Source organism: Gossypium hirsutum, chromosome D10, assembly GCF_007990345.1.
Source record: "Gossypium hirsutum isolate 1008001.06 chromosome D10, Gossypium_hirsutum_v2.1, whole genome shotgun sequence".
In the NCBI taxonomy this organism is placed as follows: Eukaryota; Viridiplantae; Streptophyta; class Magnoliopsida; order Malvales; family Malvaceae; genus Gossypium; species Gossypium hirsutum.
In genome coordinates this window covers 1,968,411-1,992,014 of record NC_053446.1, presented here as the reverse complement: position 1 = coordinate 1,992,014, position 23,604 = coordinate 1,968,411, and the positions used below count along the sequence as shown (strand labels likewise).

The window sequence follows — 23,604 nt, the reverse complement described above, 5'->3', positions numbered from 1 at the left end:
AAACCCTTTATGATTTGATAGGATTTTATACGCACCTGTTTTGCCTTCACGAATAGTTCGGTTAAAATTGAATTAATCAATTGAATTGATCTAATTCGTTTAATCGGTCGGTGACTGAATTTAGTTTAGTTGGAAGTCGATTAATATTTTTTTTAAAATTTTGATTATCAATTAATTCGGTTCAAAATCGAATAATTAACCGACTTAACCAAAATAAATAATATATTTTTTATATTAACTATGTATTTTTTGAACTATTAATTTTTATATTAATCGAAATAAATATTATATATTATATATTTTTGAACTATTAAAAAATAAAATGAACATTAGTAATGTATTTTTTATATGTTTTATACTTATTTTAACCAAAAAATAAAAATATATAAATTTCGGTTAATTCGGTTAACCGGCCGAATTAACTGAAATATTTTGGTTCAGTTAATGTATTTGAAAATAATTCGATTTGATTAACGATTAAAGATTTTTACATTCCGAGTAATTTGATTAATAGTAATTCGGTTCGATTAATAACCAAATCGACCGTTTAATCACACCTAGCTTAGCTAGTGACAATTTCCACCTTATAAAAAAAGATAAAGCAATTTTTCTTTTCTACTCACACGTTAATTTTGGAATTTGACAATTTTTTAAATTTATTTTTGAATTTAGAGTTCATTAAAATACGATGATACGATATTCTTTTGAAATCACACGTTTTCAACTTTTAAAAAATTTTCATATAAAAATTATTAAAAAATATATATGTATTTTAAAAAATATTCAGAATATCATATTATCATATTTTAATAGAACCTAAATTTTAGAACTAAATTGAAAAAAAAAAGAACAAGAAAAAAGACGACTAAATTCATAACAAGAATAGTCCAACACCAATTAACCATTTCTAAGTCATTTTCCAGACAGCTAGCTAGCTAAGGTTCGATTAACGAAAATTTACCATTATCCAATCACATACACACACATATATACAATACAAAAAGTCTACCATCTTTGCTCACAATTCACATTACAAAACGTTTTCTTATCGTCACATCTACGAAATATTCCATGTTTTTGACATATTAGAATTTACCTTTCATGCTTTGGGGTCAAAAAAAATTTATATTATAGGATCATAATTGAATTATAAGATATTGGGTTCATAATGCAATTTTTCATCATTTTATATGTTATAATTTTATAAATTTTAAGGGCTTAAAAGAAAATTTTACCACACAAAACATCACCCTTAATGACATATCATTTAAAATAATATATATTGTTTATTATAAATGAGGAATTTTTTTTATAAATGTATTGTTGAGTTGGTGTCCAATTGATAAAACATTCAAATTAATAATAATGATAATAATGGTAGATAAATATATTGAAGGTGTTTGGTAAATAGAGTTTTAGAGTATTTTTTTTAGTTGATTTGGGCACTAATGGGGGATTGGGTATAGTACAGCCCTCTAATTGAAGTATTTGGTGAATGGAGTTTTGCAAGAGCTTGTTAAGCTAAAACCTCTAAGACAAAAAAATGCTCTGATGAACAACTTTTTTCACAGCTGATTGAGAGTAAGATATGTGAATGACATATCTCACCATGCTTGCTAAAAAATTACTCCTTTTGCCACATCCTCTCAAACTCAATAAGGGTGCGAAGATATCAGTAGCCTCTATTCTTTCATTTTTACTTTCACCTCCAAATTAAATCCGAAAAATATTCACTAATTGATTTCCATAATGGATGTTTTAATTCCTTGGTAATAGTGTTTTATTTCAATAATTTCACTTAATCAAGACTAAAGTATTATAAACAAATAAATACTTAACAATAAAATGTGTCATACCTTTATTTATTATTTTACACATATAAACTTTTAGTTAAGTTTTACCGAACAATTTAAGTAAACAATTAATAGAATCAATTGGTCAAATCAATCACTACAATTAAACACAACCATTAACTTATTTATATGATAGGTTAATTAGTATCTAATTTATTGACAATGCATGCATCAACTATAATTTATTTTCCCTTTTTCAGAAAAATCATGACTTTTTAATCTCACATTCCGAATTAGAAAAATCTTTGCCACAAAGACTTTTCTTTCTTAAACACAAAATTCTCCACATTTTCCCTATAAGATTTAAAAAAAAAATGAAGTGAAACCCTAAATGCATATTAAGACAGGAATCCCACTTTCGAGGGTATTTCAACATGTTCGAAAGAACAAAATTTCTTTGGTCGGTCGAGAAATGGTGTACTGTCTATTTATATCAGGCTGTGGTCGGTTCATAGTCAAAGAAGAACCTTACCCCTTACCTTCATAAACTCAAAATTTTCTACCATAATTGACACCTTAAAACCCTAATAATATCCTTATATTCAAATTTCTCTACATTGGACGTACAAATTACGTAAACCTTACATGGGGGGCTTTGACTTTTATAATTGGTAAAAGAGGAAAAGAACCTTCCAAGACATTTGGTCTACTTGTGATAATTTGTGCTTTCATAGAGCAAAATTGAAAATATTATTAATCGTAAACAATTAACAGTGTTAACAAATTTATGGATATTCACATCGTCTCTCTAACAACAGTCATTACTAATGTTATTAATTTGGATCTACTTATAATGTTATTAAAATAGAGGGAACAAATTATTTCCAAACTAAAGTACAAAAAGAAATTAAATACAAATTACCAAGAAGTCGTTGGTTGAGGTGGTAGATGCCCGCGAACAAAGGCAAAACCAAATTTAAAGGAGTAGAATTTTACCATTTTATTAATTTATAATTTTTTCAAGAGATCTTGCCTCCTTGTAGAGGCCTCGCCCAACACAAGTTTTAACTTTGGAACGTACATTTATTGGTAGAATTTTACCATTAATCTCAAGTTTAATGTGACTCGAAGAAACCCTTGATTTTACACTGAAAAAGAAAAAGAAAATAAAATAAAAATCCAACTTATAAAGTGTAAACAAAATCGTGTCGTCTATCCATCGTGTAAACAAAAGTTGGTCCATTTTTGCGGATATATGTGAAGAGATGAAAGTGATCAAAGGCTTTCCAATTTCCATCCATATATATTTCCTTGTCTGCATATGCAGAAATCAATGCAAAAAACAAAGCCGAAATTTAAAAAAAACAACTTATTTGAACCAAATATATGATAATATGAGCATCCATGCACGAGTTTCATGTGTCAAAAAAGCAAAATAATATAAGAAACAAAAACAAAAACAATACAAGAATGCAAAGATCTTTCTTACTTTAATTAGTGGTTGAGGATTCGATCCTTACTCTATGCATGGAACAATTTTAAAACTCGTGACCAATATCTACCCCTTAATGAGCTTATAGAATGCAAATGATTAATTACTGAGTTCGTTCCAATAAATACCTTGATAAGAAAAAAACTACTATTGAAAAACAAGAGCAGTATATAAATAAAGAATATGTACCAAGTAAACTTTCCTAAGTGGAAGCCAAAAATTAGAATTTATCTTTATATTAATTTATAAAATTATTGTTTTTAAAAGAAATTAAGGCTAAAATTTTACAATTTTGGGGTTCAAGGACCTACTTATAGGTAAATTAATAAGTTTTTTTTTTATTATTATAAAGGGAAGCGAGGCTTGTTTAAATTCGAATTTTAATGTCAACTTAAATTACAAATTAACGAAAATCTTTTAATATTGAACTAATTTTTTTATACAATATAATCTTAAAGTTATATTACCTTACCAAATAGGTGAATTTACTGATTGAATCGAACTTTTAGTTTCACCTTATATTACTAAATTGTTTTTTAAGTTTCACTATTATAAATATAGAACATAATAGAGAAAAAATCGGATAAAATTTACACATGACATACGCAAATACTAAAATTAAAAATCCACACGTCGTAATTACACATTATGAAATTCGAACTGAAATATCAATACTTCTATTTCATTTGGCGTAACAAGCTTTGGTGCACAAAATTAAGTGTGAACTATGTTAATCATGGATTAATATAAAATATTATTAATTAAGCATGATTATGTGATTTTTCTTTTTTGCATAAAGACAAAATAGTAAGTAATTACATGTTAATGACAAGAAAGAAAGTCAATATTAAGGTTAAGTGTGGTTACCCGGTCAACCGGTAAGGCTTTTAAGTGTTTAAAAAGGTCAAAAACCCCATGCATGATTGAGTCCACGTGTCCCCCAAATGCTGACGTGATGAGAGATCATTAAGACACAAGAGCCCCGCCATGTTTTTTAATGGTGGTCCCCTACACGAGCCCTTATGAGACAGGTCGACACGTGCCCTTATCTTTTATTACTATTTAGGTCAAACCCGCAATTTACCATAATCCCCCATGCAAAATTTCCTGCTTTATCACTACCTGAAAAGACAGTAGCCGTAACAGGTGTCATGTACACGTGTCGTATACACGACCTCCGACGTTGTTATGGACGGAAAGCCCGCCGGTATTTGAATTCTTGTCGGGATCTATGAAACCAAAACCTTTCTCTTATAATATATATATGTTTGAGGGTTAATTCCACAAAAGTCCTATTTTAGGGTTATTTGTTGTTTAACCTATCATATTCAAGTCATCCTAAAAAGATACTTGCTTTATTTATTACGAGTATCAAAAATCTTGTGAGCAAACCCAACACCATCATCCTTACATATGATTTGATTTCACGAGTCGGATCATATTTGTTCTCTTTGAGATAATATTTAAATTTATTCATAATTCTTCTTTAACTTATAAATAAGAGAATAATGCGTTTTAGCATATTCAATTTTACGTTCTTCTATATTAACAATAATGCTCAATCCCTTTTAGTATTTATATTTATGTGTATGTTTATATAGGAGGAAGACATTTGTCTTTATATTTGACATGATTTGAATAAAAAAATGATAAGACGACTAATCTAATAATAATATGGTAAGATAGAAAGCAATGATATCGAAAATAATAATTAAATAATGGTAGGGACATATCAATAATGGGAAACTTTTCAATATAATAAAAAGGACTAAATTAAAAAAAGTAGGACCTTACTTCCTAATACAGTAAGCTTGAGAAAAATCACAACAACAAAAAAAAATTAATAATTAGCAGAAGGTTTTACACGTATCAACAACAACAACCCCTTCACTGAATCCAAAAAATCAAAACCTCATTTGTGAGTATTTTGATTTTTTTTAATTTTTTAATTTCTCTTTGCAAATTACATGAATTCATTAACATCCAAAAAATCTGGGATTTCAAACTTCAATATATCACTGCTATAGCTTTCATCTTCAGTGCTGCTACTGTTGATGTACGTTGAATTATTTGAATTCAACGGCGTTGGACTCGATGAAGACGGCGTCCTGAAGCTCGGTTCTCCGTTTCCGCCGCCGTAACAGTTTGACGGTACCGGAACGTAATTATCTTCGGTCAAATATGGGAGTACGGCATTGGCATTGTTTTGCCAGTCAGTGAAACAGCCATTAAATGGGAACTGGTCTATTATTACATTAGGGTTGTTGTTCATCACCGGTTCTGCTACATTTGTGTTTTGCATTAATGGCGGTTGCTGGTATTGATTTTCATGGAAAAGAATATCTGGGTTTTGGTTTTCACGTTGAGGTGATGACATGATAGACGTGGCTAACCTTAGAATCTCAGGGTTCACCAAGGGTTGAACACCGCCGCCGCCGCCGAGCAACCTCGTCGACATGTTCATTTGAGACTGGTTATAAAAAGAACAACAACCTAAGATTGAAGACAAATCAAGAAGATCCAATCGTGGACTGTGTGTCACTGGATCAATCCCCATTCGAAGCAACCTCTTCCTAATATGTGTGTTCCAATAGTTCTTTATTTCATTATCTGTCCTTCCCGGCAACCGTGCAGCTATGGCAGACCACCTATACATTACACATATATAATCAAAAACATGATAGAAAACAACAAGGTAAATGGGAAAATTGTTTTTTAGTCCCTTAATAAATGTCACTATATGGTAAAATTGCACTTTAGCTTTCAAAAAATAAAAAGATTTATGTTTAATCCTTTCACAGGTGATGAAATCATAAATTAATACAAGATAAAATTACATTTTAACCGCACAAAAAATTATAGTTCAATTCCGCCCCCTTAAAAAAATTTTGGATTTGCCCCCGACTGAGAGTTAGATTGCATTTTGCCTCATCTACTTAAAAAATGAGCAAATTAGTCCTTACATGTTAGATTAAAGAGTAAATTGGTCTTTTATACCAAGTGTATCCCGGTTTTTAACAGAAAGACCAATTTTGAGAAAATAATCCTACTCCTAATATAGGATTCTCCATGATAATTTTACGAAAACTGAGACAACTGAAATTAAACTCACTTGTTGCCCAACACACTGTGTAGTTGAATTATGGCTTCTTCTTCTTCAAATGAAAACCTGCCTCGTTTTATGTCAGGTCTTAAATAATTAGTCCAACGAAGACGACAACTCTTTCCACACCTTTGTAACCCTATTTTATTCAACAACAACAAAAAAAATATAAAAAAAAACTCCATTATAACATACCATTATATAACATATTCATCAATGGAAATAAAGGTAAAGAAGAGATTCTGTACTTTACCAGCATTCTTAGGCAATGTTCTCCAATTACCATAACCATGTGTTTGAATATAATCGATAAGTTTCTGATCTTCTTCAGGTGTCCATGGACCTTTCTTCAGACCATTTTTATCACAGCAAGGTGTTCTTCCCATGGTGGAGTTTCCTCAACGAAGCTTTTTTTTTTTTTTTTGAGGGGGGTGGTGGTGGTGGTATGTATATATGCTAATGAAACGCAGCAAAAGAGAGATGTGTAGGGTCCGTAAGGGGACGTACTTGTATAAATAAGCTAAAGTTTAAGCCAAGTCAACAAGATTGGGTACCGTCCTCTGTTTATCACTATGGCAACGTGTCCCTCCTTTGGGGAAAATTTGGTTAATTTCTTGTTTTGGTCCCTTAACTGTATTCATTTTTGGAATTTAGTATTTACACCTTGAATGTATTAAATACTTTGGGGTAAAAGTACCAGGGAAGCCCCTGTATTTAGAGGTGGATTGCATTTCGGCCCCTCTACTAAAAACTGGGAAAATTAGCCCTTATACATTTTGAAACGTACAAATTAACCCCTTCATTAAATTTTATCTTTAAATGATGATGGGAAACGTTATATCCATGCTGGAAATTGTTTTTATAGGTAAACTATAAAAATTGCCACCTAATTATGCCTTTCTTTCTATTTTTGTTATCCAACTGTTGATTTTTTTTAGTTTAGTCACTAAATTTTTCGAAATTAAATATTTTAGTCTCTCTAAGTTGATGTGGACCTTTTTTATTTGTCTAGTAACAAAATTAGCCCTCTAATGTTTACACATTTTATCAAATTGATCTTAAATATAAAAAATCAATAAATTTAACCTTTAATATTTAAAAATTTTACAATTTTAGTTCTAATTCTAAAAAAAAAATTTGACCCTCATTATTTATAAAATTTGTGAAATTAATCCTAATACTAAAAATTAAAAAATATTTTTAATCTTTATAACTCATCGATTAACCCATCGTTTGAGATTAAAAAAAAAAGAAATTTAAGATTAAAAAAGTAAAATTTTTATATTTGCCCTATCGTTTTCCCTAGCGTGGGGAGGGTCTCACTCCTTACTTTCTGGAACCATATTAGCTGTCACCAACTTAAAATAGCCACGTGTCTACCTTCTTTTCAGTGTTCGCATTTTCACAAAGATTGGGGTTCACAGGACTTGATATATAAAGTTAAAAAGACTGTTCTACCCATTGAAGATGACTTGCTGGACCAATTATCTCCCCACCACATGAGGGTAACGCAATCAATTTTCCTTTTTAAATATTTGTTCAGTTCATTAATTAAATTCTTATTATTAAATAATAAATGCTTTGTGGGATGACAAATAATTGATTTCAGTGCGTTGGTACAAAATTTAGTTCATCACCCCGTTAGCAAGTTATCTGTTTTTGCATGGTGTTTAGAGTAGGGAGGAAGAAGACAAGAAAAATAAAAATTAGGGCCGACCTTCTTCAAAAAGATATTTAGAAATGTGTATAAAAAAAGTTATTTTGGGTCGAGTTAAGAAATATTTTATTATAACCTTATAATACGATGTTTGTCGAAATATGGATATCTTACATCTATATTATAGCATAAATGGAAAGAAACCCAAAAAAGGAGTTCTCCTCCAATTAGTTTATTTAATTTCCAAAACATTAAACATTCTTCATATTTCATGGGTTTAAATGGAATAGTTGGGATGAGTTCGAATAAGAACATTAATTTTTATTGCATCGGATGAAGTAAAAAATCTTGTTTAAAGGAGGTTGAGATAAAATTATAAATTTTGAAAGGTGAAAGTTAAAATTCTTGCATTAAAATATTTAAATTAAATTATTAATTTTTCAAATTCCGTTTAATCAAATGCTAGAAAAGCCTAAATTGTATCTTTTAATTTTAGGGAGGGGCTAAAAAGAAATTTACCCATTTACGGAAGGCAAGGCCCCTCCTTACCCCTTTCGCTACGCCTTGTCCAAAGAAACTTAAATTCAAAACCCATTAACTAAGTAACTTAAAATGTAATGATTTAGTCAAGGGGCAAACAACCCCTTCATTGATGGTATAATTTCAACCTTAGTCACTCCGAAGTATTGATAATTCAATTTAATCCCTTCTACCCTTTTTTATTGAATGGAAAATTTGCAATTTTGACCCCTCTCAAGAATTAAAAAAAAAATCAATTCAAGCTATCTTAATACAAATTTTTAGCTTTGCCCTCCCAATTCTTTTTAAATTTTTATGGTCCCCTTGCACAATTTCTTACTTCACTCCCTCACGAAATGACCTAAACCCTAAAGTAACCGGAATCGAAAGGGTCCGATTTGAAAAATCCAAATTTCAAACCCGAATTATCTAAATCCAAAATAACTTTATATATCAAGGCTTGCCCCGATCGACTAATCTAATCGCAACAATGGTCATGGAAACTTTCAAAATTAGACTTCTCAAATCTTGTAAGAAATTGGAATTAACCCTAGAACACGTTAAGCTTGCAATCTTATGGTCCAAATGTTTTTACAAAAAAATGAAAAATTAAACACATCATGGTTTTGTAAGAAACTTAATCAATAAGCCCCAACTTCCTTTTTGTCTCAGCCACATCTCACATACGATTATATAATATATAGTTGCATCCAGCAAAACATCAAGAACTCAACTTCATTGACTTCATCCAAAATTCGAAGAAACAATTATTAGTTTGAAAAAATGACTTGCTTCTTAAAACCAATGGTTTTTCAAAATATGGGTCCTTTTGAAAAAAAACTTTTTAAAAATTGTGCTTTTGGACACATTCATATACTATTTTTATGGATACCCTCAATATTTTTAAAGTCAAATGAATCACAATTTTTTTATGGACTATACAGCGATATATATATATATATTTATGAAAGCTAAAATATAATTTCATCATTATATTGGTTTATATGTATATGGCTTTCAAAAGGACTAAATCAAAATTCTAACAATTTTGAGGTGGACAAATTATAATTTTATTACATATTAACTTAAAATTTTATAAAATTTGAGAATGACTAAAGCAACAATTTTCCATTTTAGGGAGGGTTATACGTAGGCCCCTGCCAGCCCCTCTCTCTCTCTTCGCCCTGCAGCGATTAAATTTGAAATCAATATCAAGAGAAAATTCTACAATTTGTAAGTGGCTCGACCATAAATTTACACAAATAATGATTGAATTTCTTTAATTAAAAAAGAGTACTTAATGAAAATTTAAAAAAGAAGAAGTGATAATGTATGAGGAGTTAAAACCCATAATGGAATCATTGAACTGGGTCCACCACATTTCATCCTAATTCCTTTTCAACAACATTATTGAGAAGATTATGACTAAATGTCACCACAAATTTTGAAAAATTAAATTTGCTGAAACTAATGAATTATTAGTTTTAATTTATCTATGGTATATTTTAATATAAATTTTAAAAATCATTCCAAATTTTCCCAGACAAATAAGTTGGTTTTAGGTGGACCATAAATTTAGTGATGTATGACGCTATATACATATATTAATTAATTAATTATAAAAATGGTAAATTATTTACGAAAATAGATTATTTATTGTAATGATCGTCGGTATGTTTGATACATCGGCGGCACCACTTTCCTTTTAATATTAGCTAACCACATGTTTCTTTTTTAAACTTTGAAGCTGTCACTGTGTTAGGTGACATTAATATATATATTTGAAAATACTTGTGAAATTACAGGTATGTCGATAAAAAAAAAATTAATGGTATCGTCGGTGTGTCAAGCAGTATCGGTCAAAATTTTTAAAAAAATCCACTATCTGAAAAAAAAAAGCATCGATCACGGGCTCCCCCTTTAATTTCTTTTTTCAGATTTTTTTTCATTGAGTATATAAAAGGGGGTTTATCCCCTTATTGCTGACGAACATTATAACAAACAACTGATTTTCGTAAATAATTTATTTATTAACCCATTTTCATAATTAATTATTTTTTATATTATTTTTATATAAAAAAAACAATGTATGAACACTTGCAAAGGATAGTCTGAGTGATGGATTTTTTTTGAATTTTTTCATATAAATTTAGGATTTGAGTTTATTCGACTTATTTTGGTAAAATAGGTTTTCTTTCATTATCTTTAGACTTTTTTTTTGTTAAAATTTCACAATTTTGTCATAATATTTCTTTAAAAATTCAAGAAAATAATAAATAATAAACAACTATTATTTATATATATTAGTTTTTTGTAAAATATTTTTTATATAAAAATTATAAGTTATTTTCACTGTATTTAAATATAAAATATTTATTTTTAATAAAAATAAGATTTGATTTGGATAATTATAATTTTTAATTTATATTTCAAAAACTGTTAAAACACTATAATTTAAGTCGATTTTTAATTTTTCAATTTTTTCTCACCCTTAATTAAAATAAATAAATTATGGATTTTTCAAAAAAAAACTAATTAAAAATATAATATTTATTTGCATGCATGATGGTATCTTATTACTATGAAGTATGAACCCCTTTTGTTTTTTTCTATAAATATTCAAGTTTATACGTGTCAGAATCAGAGAAGTTTGATTCCTAAAGTGGGACCACACCGCGTGAAATCGGCAGGTTATCAACCCATCATAAGTCCACCACGTCATGAAATCTAGATTGTACACGTCATAACAAAAGCAAATCTTACTTAACAAAAATATATTTTAGGGGTTCATCATTATTAATTTCTAATTTACATTATACTTTTTTTTATACAATACCTAAAATTATTTATAATCTCTTCTCAACTTTTAAATACGAGGATAATACTCTTCAACGCTCCTCCTGCACTGACAATAATACCGACACCTAAATATATCATAATTTAATTAATGTCATGAATTATATATTTTAAAAAATAGATTTTTATATTTTTTCGCTCACTGGATATGTCATAATTTAGTTGTAATTAATTATTAATTTAGTCTCTAATTGCATATTGCTCCTTGCTTGCTTGACTTTCTTAACTTAGTCTTATAATATTTATTTTTTTGGGATAAATTTCAAAATTATACTCGAACTTTGATTTGGTATAATTATGTACATGGAATTTTAATTGTGTTTCTAATGTATATACGAAACTTTAATTTTTTGTTTCAATCATGCATGTTTAAAGAAATAAATACATTAATTTATTTTTATATTAGATAAATATGACTATTCATATATGTAATATATAAATATATCAGCAATTATGTATACAGATCAAATCAAAGTTTCATGCATACGACCAAAAGAAAATTATTTTACATTAATAAGCCTTGATTAACATAATAAAATAGAATTATAATATTTGGTTGATGTCCCCATGCTTGCTATCATGGGGACACTAATGTCAAAGAAAACAAAATGAAAAAGAATTATTTAAGAATATATTATGATTCATGGAGGTTTACGAATTGAAATTAAAAGATAGTATTATAATTATATGCTTACATAATATGATATTATTATATGTTTAATAGGGTAATTACATGTCCAAAATCTAGGGTTTGCTTCTGCATGGGTTTTCCAAAAGAAGTTGCATACGTGTTCCTTTTTCATGTTTGACTGTGGTATAGATTCAGATTACCTCAATTTATTCTACTATTTATTAATTAAAGATTTTTTTTAATTATGAGCTGTATTTTTGGTGAATTATAAGAGAAGAAGAGGATAAAACCCTAACAACAACATGACTAATACGACTTAAACTCAAACCACATCTGGAATAATGAACAGATAAGCCAATACGCGGTTCTTAATTGTGACAAAACATAAACATTTGCCTCGAACCCATATCTTTATAATGCTATTTATAGATTACGTGATTCAATGCAGCAAAAAAACTCGAAACTTATTTTGAACCGTTGTGTTTTGGATTGTTTTGGCTTATAAGTTAAAAGAAATTATAATTACTCGAGCTAAATTGAATTTATATTTTAAATAGTGAAAGTAATTGCTTTTTTTTTTAAAATACCATGTAAGAGTCATTGGTTGTTTTTTATTTACTTGAAAATTATTACTTTTTAAAATACTTACTAAAAACAATTGAAAGTTTATTAAATAATGTCTAAAAATTATAAAACAAAGCTTATTTTTAAGGTATTTTTATGTCCGTTTTACAATTCGTATTTGATGTTCGTGATTTTTTTTTTCAAAATAAAATTTATTTTATCTAAATAAAAACCTAGGACCTGAAATTAATATGAAATAATTGAGCATAAAATTATCATGAACAATCAGACCAAATGCATTGCATTTGGGGATATGATATAAATGTATATACATATGCATGTGCCATGCATGAAATTTTAATTGTTGCTATTTATAATTAATTTAACCATGTCTCTGTTTGAACAACAAACAATGCTTTTGCAAGAGGTCGAGAATTTTCCAAAAGAATCAATGGTGTATTTGAAAATGAAAAATAGCGACCCAAGTCCCAAGTAAGCCTCGTATTAGTTTGGTGTTAAATGTAAGTTCAAATTGATAAATTAAATTTTAATTATTGTATGAATATTTTAGATATGATGTTTTTAATGCATTAAATTTAAGTTGTTCATCAATAATTATATATGTTTGATATTTAATCAACGTATTTTAAATATGTTTCACGTCATATTCGAGCTCACATTTAACGTCAAAATTGATAGCTAGGTTGACACAAAAACCTAATTGATAGAAAATAACACTTCAAGAATTCAATTGCAACATTTTAAAGTTAAAGCTAATATATCATCTGATAATGTTGTAACGTTTTTTTGGAGGGTGAGCAAACAGTGAATTCGACTGGTTTAATCGGTTTTTTTCTTCCAATTTAATTAACTTGATCTAATGTTAAATACACAATAATCAAACCCATCAACTTATATGCTACTAAATTAACCTAACATTGGTCAGTTAACCAACTTATTTAAAATATATATTTAAAATATTAAACATTAAGTTGAAATTCAATAATTGATAATTGACAAACATAACCAAATAAACCAATCCTACAATTGATTTAACCACTTGAACCATTTAATTTGAAATCGCATTAGATTTGAGATTAAGTGTGAGTTTAGTATTGCTTCTAAGAAGCACTTTTGGGATAAAAATATTCTTCAACAAACTGTTTTTTTAGAGAAAAAGTACTCCCAAACCAAAAATTGGCCGAAAAGTATTTTTGTTCAAAAGCTGAAAATTTAACTTCTCCCCAAAAATGTGTGTGTGTTTTCTTTTTTTTTACTTTCAAAAACTATTTTTGAAAAACATTCCTAAACTAGACCTAATCCTATCGAGTCAAAATAAAACCCTTCTCATAAGTGTGTTTCACATTACATTCGAATTTATATTTTCATCCTTATTCAAATGAGGTGCTACCTTCTTTAGATTCACGAGATGAAGACGTGGTGAGAGTGGATTCGTTTGAAATATCCAATGAGAAATATAATTATGAAACATTACATCTATATATAGAGGTAGAATTTTCATGACTATGATCAAATACAATTTTGACACATGCATAGATAAGCCTAAGTCTTATTTTTTTTTTTCATGTTTTTAGTACGGGTGAAGTCTAGAAAACAGCATATACATAAATATATGTATATATTGAAGTAAATAAGGTTGACTTTTAAAAATTAAAGCAAACCCCCCCCTCTTCCAACATAAAAATCTTCTTGTAACTTGAACTTATAACTAGCTTAGATCTTTTGCTGTACATACACTTTGATAGTCTTTTTTTTTTTGTATATTTATTTGGGTCTCGTGCATGTGGTTGGGAAATGAGAACTCGGGCGTTCTTAAATGAATTCATAGGCTGCTATTTGCAGTCACTTCATTTATGAACAATCCATTAACCCTACGCCACGGCATGATTATCGGCGGCCAATTAAGGGGAAGCTTAGTTACAGTGGCATAAAAATATAATATTAAAATATATTGTAGGTAAAAATTATTATGTAATAAATTTATTTATAAAAAAATAAATAGGGTTTTCTTTGAAACGGTAAAATTAAAATATTTAAGGCTATGATGATTTAGATTTGAATCTTATGGTGTGTATTTTCGACAAAATTAATACTTTATAATATTGTTGGTTATTGTTTAAAATGAATGGATTTTCGATAACCTTTAAGTAATAATATACACAATATACATCAGGGCCGTAGTTAGGGGGCCTGGCAGGGCCTTGGCCTCCTTTAAAATGAAAAATTTTCTATTTAGATCCTTTAAAAATTTTAAAATTTTAAATAAGTAAAGATAAAATTACACTTTGGCCCCCTAAAAATGATAAAAATTTGATTTAATCTTTTAAAAATTATAAAAATATAGGCTATTCAAATAGTGAAATTGCACTTTTACTATCGTAAAAATTATAATTTAATTTCGACCCCCTAAAAAACATTTCTAGCTTTGCCCCTAATATGGACCAATAATTGTTCGGTGTATTGATAAGACACATTATACTTCCGAGTAAAGAACTTATGTTTGAACCCTAGAGATGACATTATTTTGAGAAGCAACTACGAACCTTAAAAATATTAGACTTCAATGGCATATATATTTACAATAATAAAACACATTACTGAGTTGATGTCACCCTTTAACCAAGTCTTATCTCAATTGAGAAATTACCAAAAATTCTTTTCCTTTTACAAAATAATTTATATTATTCTAAAAATTTTTTTTATATATATTTTTATAGATCAATAAATTTTAAGTAATGATGATATTAAACTTTTTAACTCCATTTCAATTAAAACATTATTTGAATTCTATATAAATGTTTAATAAATATATTTGTTACTATTAACATTATCTAGTATATATAATATGACGGTAAACATTTAGTAAATTAATGTCAATTCCATCATAGGCACATAGTGAGTTTCAGTACAAAATTGAAGCAAATACCGTTCCAATCAAAACCCATGTTATCCATATTACATTTAATTTCCAATAAGGATAAGCATTTGATACAATACATTCCTTTTTCATATATTTGAATAATTGTACCTCTAATTATGAAATCAATCCTTTTATTTTATGAAAACATAAAAAATTATCTTTCTACTTTAATTAATTTATTATAATTTAATCATCGTACTTCATGAAAACTGAAAAAACTTTGCTGTTAAATCGTTGAAAATAAACAATTTAGTAATTTCAACGCAAGGAAATAGCAAAACAAAAAACAAAAAAAAACCCAACATTTTAGCAATTTCTATATAACAAATTAACAAAAATCAGTAATTAAGTTCATGCATTTACTAACAATTAAACTAATTTTCTAATTATCGTAAAATACGAAAATCAAATTTTAAAAAATTAAAATAAAAGACTTAACTTCTATAAAAGGATGAAACTCAAAATTAAATCAATAATCATACCATCGCACATTCATACTCATGTCCAAATACTTTAAAGAAAAAAAAAATAACATAAATCAATGCTACTTCATAAAATTTGACAAGCCAAATATTCTGTGGAGACGCTCAAAAGGTGTTTTAGACACAATTTCACATCTCTTTTTCACCCATTAAAAGACATTTGAAAATGGAGTTTTCTTTTAACTCCACAAGCGAGATTAAAGCTGTTATGTGCCCTAAACCTCACTTTTGAAGTTAAAAAGCTCCATCACCAGTATATCAATTAATACTCCTTAAAAGACTAAAAGCATTACAATAAAAGATGACTTTACATTACCAATAATTACATATTACACAATACACATGCCTAGAAGAAGTTCCTTCTTCTGACTATATGGTAGTTAATGGAATAATTGAAAAATTTTCAATTTATTCCTATGAATAAACTAAGTGCTCATTTTACACATTGCAGGATGCCACAGGATTGAATGAAACATGAACGGTATTCAAAGAATTGAAAAATAGAATATGAATAATCATACCGTATTTTAACTCAATGTCGCACAACTGTTGAACTGGAAGATATCATCTCCACTATCTGCTGATGGATTTTGCCATTAGTCACAAGAACTCCACCAGCAGGGTATATGATTCTCCGTTTAACTTGATCTGCTGCAAGATCAAGTTCACTTCCTTCCCAATCCGTCACCTGAATTAACGATGTCAATTTATTGTACTATCGTTAGCAAATGAATTAATGATATAACAATCTGATCGAATTTAGAAGTAAAATTTTGGAACAGTGATGCGGCCTGTATGACAGGACAAATAAATAAGTGGTCTGTAAACAAAACAAGGATATCAAGCTCAATGTCTTTTATACGTAAGATTTACTATGTCCTACGGATATCAGTTTTTGTTTTTTCGTCTTAGTGTTATTGGCTTGGCGTGGAACAAGCAATGAGGAAGCTACGGAAAATGTCTTCCACAATGACCACTACCAGACAAATCCCATCTGTGACAATATTCTATTACTAATGAGGTGTAACATGTACCTTTCCTCCAGCTTCATGAACACATATCATACCAGCAGCATGATCCCAAGCCTAAATTGTAAAGGAGAATATAAGTTATTATATTGCTACAGAGTTTTTGTGTTCAGTAAACTATTAACAATGATTATACCTTGGTCACTCTTTCAGGTTTAACTTCAAGAATGAAAACAGATGCCCCACCAGAAGCCACCATTAAGTACTTGCATAAACTGCAAACAAACAGAGAAGTATGTCATGAACATGTCATTGATACATTACTGTAAAACTCTCACACAAGAAAAGAACTAATATAACAGAAAAAAGAGTTGTGCTTTAGATACCATGCAATTCGGTGAAAGCTCCATCGAGAATCACACTAGTAGAAAAACATTGTGATAGAAAGCCAACAAACCTTCCACAACAAAAGGGTAAAAGACGAATTTCCTTATCCCTGATATCATCATTGTCATTGGTTGTTGCGTCGTAGAAAACTGACAGTGGCAGTGACTCCCATGCTTGACTATCTGGAATGCAGAAGTTGGCTTTGTGTACCAAAGAACAACCATCAACAAAGCATCTGGTCCAATCGGATGAAGGTTTGAACGAGCTATCAAGCATGTGCCTTAACCTCTTTGTCCAAGTTCCACAGTCAACATGAGCAACCATAATGATCCCCAACCCAGGTGAACTGTTTTTATAACCCGTAATGGACCTGTGGGAAGTATCTACAACCCAGTTAGGGCAGCCCATGACACCTAACATGATCTCTCCTTCAACTACAAGAGACAAACCTACCTGAAAATTCAGAATATGCCCTCAGCCATGAAGGTGACAAAGGAAGATTATGCTTAACTAATAACAAAAGATCACTAAAATAAAAACTTCACTTAACAACAGAAAGAACAAAGTTTACACCAACCACAATCCTAAAACTTGTAAATGTCAGTTTTATTAATATAAAAAAAGAAACTAAACCAAAAATGTAAAATATGACAATAACTATATCTTTTAGAATTTTCAAGCATGCATATTATCATATGTTTCATTTGAATGTAATGCATCATTCATGCTGAATAGAATATTGTTTATCATCTTGAATCCTGTACAATATCAGTAAATTTTGTTAAATAATGCAGGCCAATAAGTCAATAACAATACAACAGTTTTTGATTAAGTTTAAATTATGTTTCATGGCATGAAGAAAATGTTTCAAATGAAAAGAATTAATTGAACGAAGGCATACATACCACATATAAGGCTTTGCTTCCGTTTACAAACCCTCGTGTGCCATCAATTGGATCCAATATCTGCATCAGATTTGTGGACGTAAAAATGTCAAAAAGTACATATTGAGTACCTGGAAACTCTTTTATTTATAATCAACAATAGTCAAAACTGCAGTTTATGGACAAGCTTAAGTAGATTGTATGGGCTTTACCCAATACGTGGCTGGTTTTGTTCCGAATTCAGTCCTTTCCCCTCGATCGATTGCTTCCAGCACATCAGCATGTGAGAATGATTCCTCATGAAAGCTTGTTTTATCAGATACTGCACTTACTACAAGATCCACGAGATTTTGGGACTGTAAAAAACCAGAGTCCTCTTCCGCCACCAATGGAATCGAAGGGAACAATTTACCCAACTCTATCATAGAATCAACAGAAGCAAATTTTCAATTATCTCATTAGTTAAACTTTCTTACTTGTTAATCAAACAACAAGAACCCTGATTCTTCAATTGTCATCATAAATCATATATTCTCACATGAAAATAAGAATAAAACTGTAAAAACTACTCTAAAGGAGAATGTCACAATTGAACATCATAATTGTTTTGATTTTGTAAAAACTGTAAAAACTGTAAAAACAAGAATAAAATTGTTTTGATTTTGTTTGCTTAATTGAACATATTTCAAACTCCATTTTCTTAATTCTTTTCTAAGTAACATGCAATATGTTCAATTAAGCAAACAAAATCAAAACGGCACTAAGGAAACACCTAAACTAACAAGAGCTTGGACTCCAAAATCTGCCACTGTAACTGGAGTTTGGTCATTCTTTTCCAGTATCCGTCCATCAGATAACAGAGACCTTTGTACCTACAATCACAAAAAGTAAAAAACTCAATTTTAATAAATAAAATTACAAAAGTGAGAAAAATGCATTAGAACAGAGCAATTTAATCAAACAATGGCTAAAGAACAAGAGTCGAGATTTTCAAAAAGGCTAATTATATCACGCAGATTCCATATTCCAATTCTAATTATATACTCAAACTACCGTTACTGTATCAATCTAGATCTAGTCATCAATTTAGCCATAAAATGTCAGTTTGAATCTGAAGTAAAATATATTTAAAACACGTAAACAAAATTAAAAACAAGATCACAAAGGCAACTTAAATTAACAGTGTTAAAAAAGATAGATAATATAAATAAAATTAAGAATACTATTTTCTTTTTAACACGTCAAATTGTTCATTGTAAAATCTGAGCTGCATTTAACGTTGACTAGGCCGACGTAAATTTGAACTGTCATTTAGCTCTCAAACTAATAGCTCCTCCAATGTATTCAAATGATGGATATAATACTAACACTTTAAGATATCAATTAAAATCTGATCATAATTTTAAGATATCTGCTACGATTAACCTTCTTCAAAATTTTAACTTACGTCAATGCAAAGGCTACAAGCTCTCTCCACGAGCTCCACCGCAGCTTCAAGTTCAATGTGGTACTTAGCTTTCTCTTTCGCGAAAGGAAGAATCGAGCTGAAATATTTTGCGAAATGCAGAAAAATAAATAACTAATAGTAAATTAAAGAAGTAAAACTTTTAGAAAGCTTCATAGTGTGGATAGAAGTGAGAGACCTAACTGTGAAGAAACGTCTTCGGAGAGGTGCAGGGGAAGGGTGGCGGCGGAAGAATCGGACTCCGGGAGGAGACCGGAGGAGATGAAGATCCATGGCGGGAATCATGGGAGTTGTTGAAAGGCGGAGAATAGTGATTTGTTGGTGAGTATTGAGTGGAAAGGAAAAATTGGTTTGCTGTTGCTGTGGTGTAGCAAAAAGGAATGCCAAGCGTGTAGGGGGGGGGGCGCGGGGGAGGGCTTGAAACGGTCCCTTGTGATATTGGACTGGGCTATTAGATTTTCTTCCGTTTTGGGTTTCTCCTAATTTATTTATTTTGGAGTCCCTAATGGGTTGTATTACTCCTAGTTAGCATTCGATCGAATTAAATGAATTTTTTTTGAGTTAATCGAGTTGATAAATATTATTTTATCTTCTTAAATTAATTTGAAATATTTTCGAATTGAGTGAGATGTAATTCGAATAGAATTGAATATATTTGTTCTAGTTAAATTAAAAAAATGAGTTTGGGTACTTGTAGCCACTATCATTTACAGTAATCAAATTTACCCATGTTATCAATTTTTTTATTAATTTTCATACCCTCATAATTTATTTATTAATATTTTATATACGAGTTAGTTTCTTTGCTTACTTAATTGTTTCAATTATATTCTGATTCTTGTCACAATGTATTTTGAAATTAAAAAATATATTAAATATAAAAAATGTGATTTTTTAATAAAATTTATTTTAAAGATAAAATGTGAAATTGATATCAATAGAAAATTTTAACACGAATATTTTACGACATCATCAATAATTCAATTTTAACATAAATTGATAAAGTTGAGCATGATTAAACAATTCAATAATATAAATAGTACAAAATGTGAAATTTAATTCAATAATATAAATTTAAGGAAAAAAATGTTTTTTTTGGGGGGAGTGAAATGTTTGAGGGAAAGTAAAAGTTTTAGGGAAAAAATAAAAAGAATTTTTTTTTAAGGTTTGGGAGGAAGTAAATTTTTTTTTGGAGAAAGTAAAAGGGTTTGAGGGGCAGGAGAAGGGAAATAAAAGAGGTTGGTATTTGGTTTATTCAAGTTATTCGAATTTAAAAATTCAACTTGAAAATCGAAATAAAAATTCGAGTTGGTTCGATTAACTTGATGAATTCTATTCGAATAATTCGAAATTTGAGTTTTTTTTAAAATTTTTTCGAGTCGGATTGAATTTCGCTCACCCCTAAATTGGGCGATGGTAAAAGTACCATGAAGGTAATTGTATTAAGAGCAAATAGCATTTAGTCTGCTTTTACTAAAAAATGGACAAATTAGTTATTGTACGTTATATCAATGAGTAAACTGATCATTTTTGTTAAAATTTTTATTCATTTTTACTGTTAAAAACTGACATTGTTGATAGAATAATCAGATAATTCATGTGGTGTGCCACATATACCTCATTCTAACATATAATGAGTAATTTTTAACAAGAGAAATGGATGAAAATTTTACCAAAATGACTAGTTCACTCTTTGATCCAATGTACAAAAACTAATTTGTCCATTTTTTAAGTAGAGGAGGCAAAATACAATTTAACTCTTAGTACAAGGGCTTCCATGATACTTTTACCCCATTGGATAATGCTTTCCAATTGATTTCACGATGGTTAAGGGCAAAGCTAGAAAATTGTTTTATGTGAATAAAAAATAGTGAGAGGATCAAAATGTAATTTTATTGCTATACTAACTTGTGATTTTTTAAGAATTAAAAGGATTATATAGAAAATTTTCTATTTTAGTGAGTTAAGGTCACATCCTGCCCCTTTCCCTCTGCCCATGACTAGAGGCAAATCTAAAGGGGCAAGAAGGGTTTTGGCCTCCAATTTTTATTTTTTTCATTGAGTTCTTTTATAAACAGAGAAACTATAAATTAATAAATAATAAAACTACACTTTGGTGTATCAAAATGAAAATTTTCCAATTCAATCCCCTTATAAATAAAGAAATTATAAATTAATATATAGTAAAATTACACTTTAACTCCTTAAAAATAAAAAATATTTAATCTTTTAAAAAATGATAAAATTATAAATTAATACATATATTAATTTATAAAAAAATTATAATTACATTTCGACCCTATTAAAAAAAATTTAAATTCCTCTACCGTGACGGTGGTTGATGCCTATATCTTGTGTTTTGTTTAAATTGTTATTTTTAAAAAAATTAAAAATATGAAATCAATTTCATATATTGAATATTTTATTTTAGAAATATTTCTATAAAAATCAAATATTGATTGATAAAAAAACTTATCTCTGTTTTATTAAATCATTACTTTAATAAGGATTTCATAATGTTATTCGTGGATCTGATTTGGATTGTCTTTCTTCCCTCCATAATTAATTCCATATGCAGACAATTGATGAAGAAAAAGTCCCTACAAACGATTTAATTTTGCTTTGAATTTCGGATTGTTTAATTTTATAGTAATGAGTGGGGCATGGTTAACGATGAAAAATGAAAGTAAAAAGATGTTTTTCCGATATTAAATTAATTTTTAAATATTAAATTTTTTTAATCGAGTTATTAAAATAATAATATTATTGTTGATTCACAATATCAACGAGGCTGGAGAAAGAGAAAGAGATGGTGACGAGGAAGGTTTATTCACCCATGTCCGGCAGATAGCTGAAAAAGTAGGAAAGTGAAAAGGAGAAACGAGGAGAGAGAATGATGGCTTGCCCTCTTAGGCTTTGCTAGAAGGAAAGGAGAGATCTCCTTTCTATGTTATGCTTTGGGGTATTTATAGGAAAGGTGATGGTTCACAGGTGATATTCTCATGAAAAGAGTACATCCGTTGATAATGGATGGCTTAACAAAGGACTTAATCGAGTGGTCAAGGATGGACAGTTCCGTCCTTAAGGGGGGATAGGTAGTCACCAAGTGACCATTTGGACGGTACAAGGCGGAGGTTTGCTCAAAGGTCTCTCCGGTTAGTTCTCATGTTGTCACGTGTCCTCATCGGGGCATGGATATAACAATAGTCCCCTCTCTTAGTCGAAAGGTAAGTTATAAAGTGACCGTGCCTTGAGAGTATCTGCAGGTTGCCCTCACTAGTGGTAGCTGTTGCAAATGAAGCACCAGGTCAGAAGATGCAATTATTATCCTAATGATCCAAGAATGTACGATGCCTTGCGTGGCAATTAAAATTTGTGTCCACCTCTTTTAACAATGTGTTGGTGAATCCCAATATATATATATATGAGTTTTTGGTGGACCCTCATTATTGTCAATATTTATGTCTATAATAATTGCCCATTCCTTCCTAGTTGAAAGAAAAGTTATAAAGTGATCTTGCCTAAAATGAAAAACAATGATAAAATTTACTTGTATTTCTTTTAACAAAAATTGTGTAAGTTCGCAAATATTTGGAATAATGCTTGCATAAAAAACATTGCAAATGTTTGTAGGTATTTAAAACTACGCTAATGTTGAACAGTAAGATTTCTTCTTACACCAACAATGTTTACGTTGTTTATGTTTGGTCTGTTGGTCTAGTTGATTGTTTTCTGCTGGTTTATTAATTAAGTTTTTAGCCGATGTTTAATTTAATCGGTTGTTCCTATTTTCTAGCTAAGTGGTTGTCGAGTCTTTGAGTATATCCCTAATTTTCAGGATGGTGGTTTGTCATGGGATGTA

At 29.3% G+C, this 23,604-nt stretch overlaps 2 protein-coding genes across 3 annotated transcripts; both read right to left on the bottom strand.

Moving 5' to 3' along the window:
• Positions 1–5,021: 5,021 nt before the first annotated feature.
• Positions 5,022–6,874, bottom strand: LOC121222294 (transcription factor MYB102). Its single transcript, XM_041102704.1, has 3 exons — positions 6,642–6,874; positions 6,398–6,527; positions 5,022–5,933 (listed from the first exon to the last, which is right to left on the bottom strand). The coding sequence occupies exons 1-3, from the start codon at positions 6,772–6,774 to the stop codon at positions 5,249–5,251; spliced, it is 948 nt and encodes a 315-aa protein (XP_040958638.1). The 5' UTR covers positions 6,775–6,874; the 3' UTR covers positions 5,022–5,248.
• Positions 6,875–16,085: 9,211 nt separating this feature from the next.
• Positions 16,086–20,135, bottom strand: LOC107937746 (putative PAP-specific phosphatase, mitochondrial). Of its 2 annotated transcripts, none has more exons than XM_016870706.2 (9): positions 19,921–20,135; positions 19,725–19,821; positions 19,050–19,149; positions 18,490–18,695; positions 18,299–18,358; positions 17,464–17,846; positions 17,203–17,281; positions 17,073–17,123; positions 16,086–16,726 (listed from the first exon to the last, which is right to left on the bottom strand). In XM_016870706.2, exons 1-9 carry the CDS (start codon positions 20,025–20,027, stop codon positions 16,571–16,573), a joined length of 1,239 nt encoding a protein of 412 aa, XP_016726195.1. In that variant the 5' UTR covers positions 20,028–20,135; the 3' UTR covers positions 16,086–16,570. The 2 variants fall into 2 exon arrangements, 1 of the variants encoding a protein (XP_016726195.1); XR_001694759.2 differs by having other exon boundaries at positions 16,707–16,726; positions 17,393–17,846; positions 19,921–20,125.
• Positions 20,136–23,604: the final 3,469 nt, after the last annotated feature.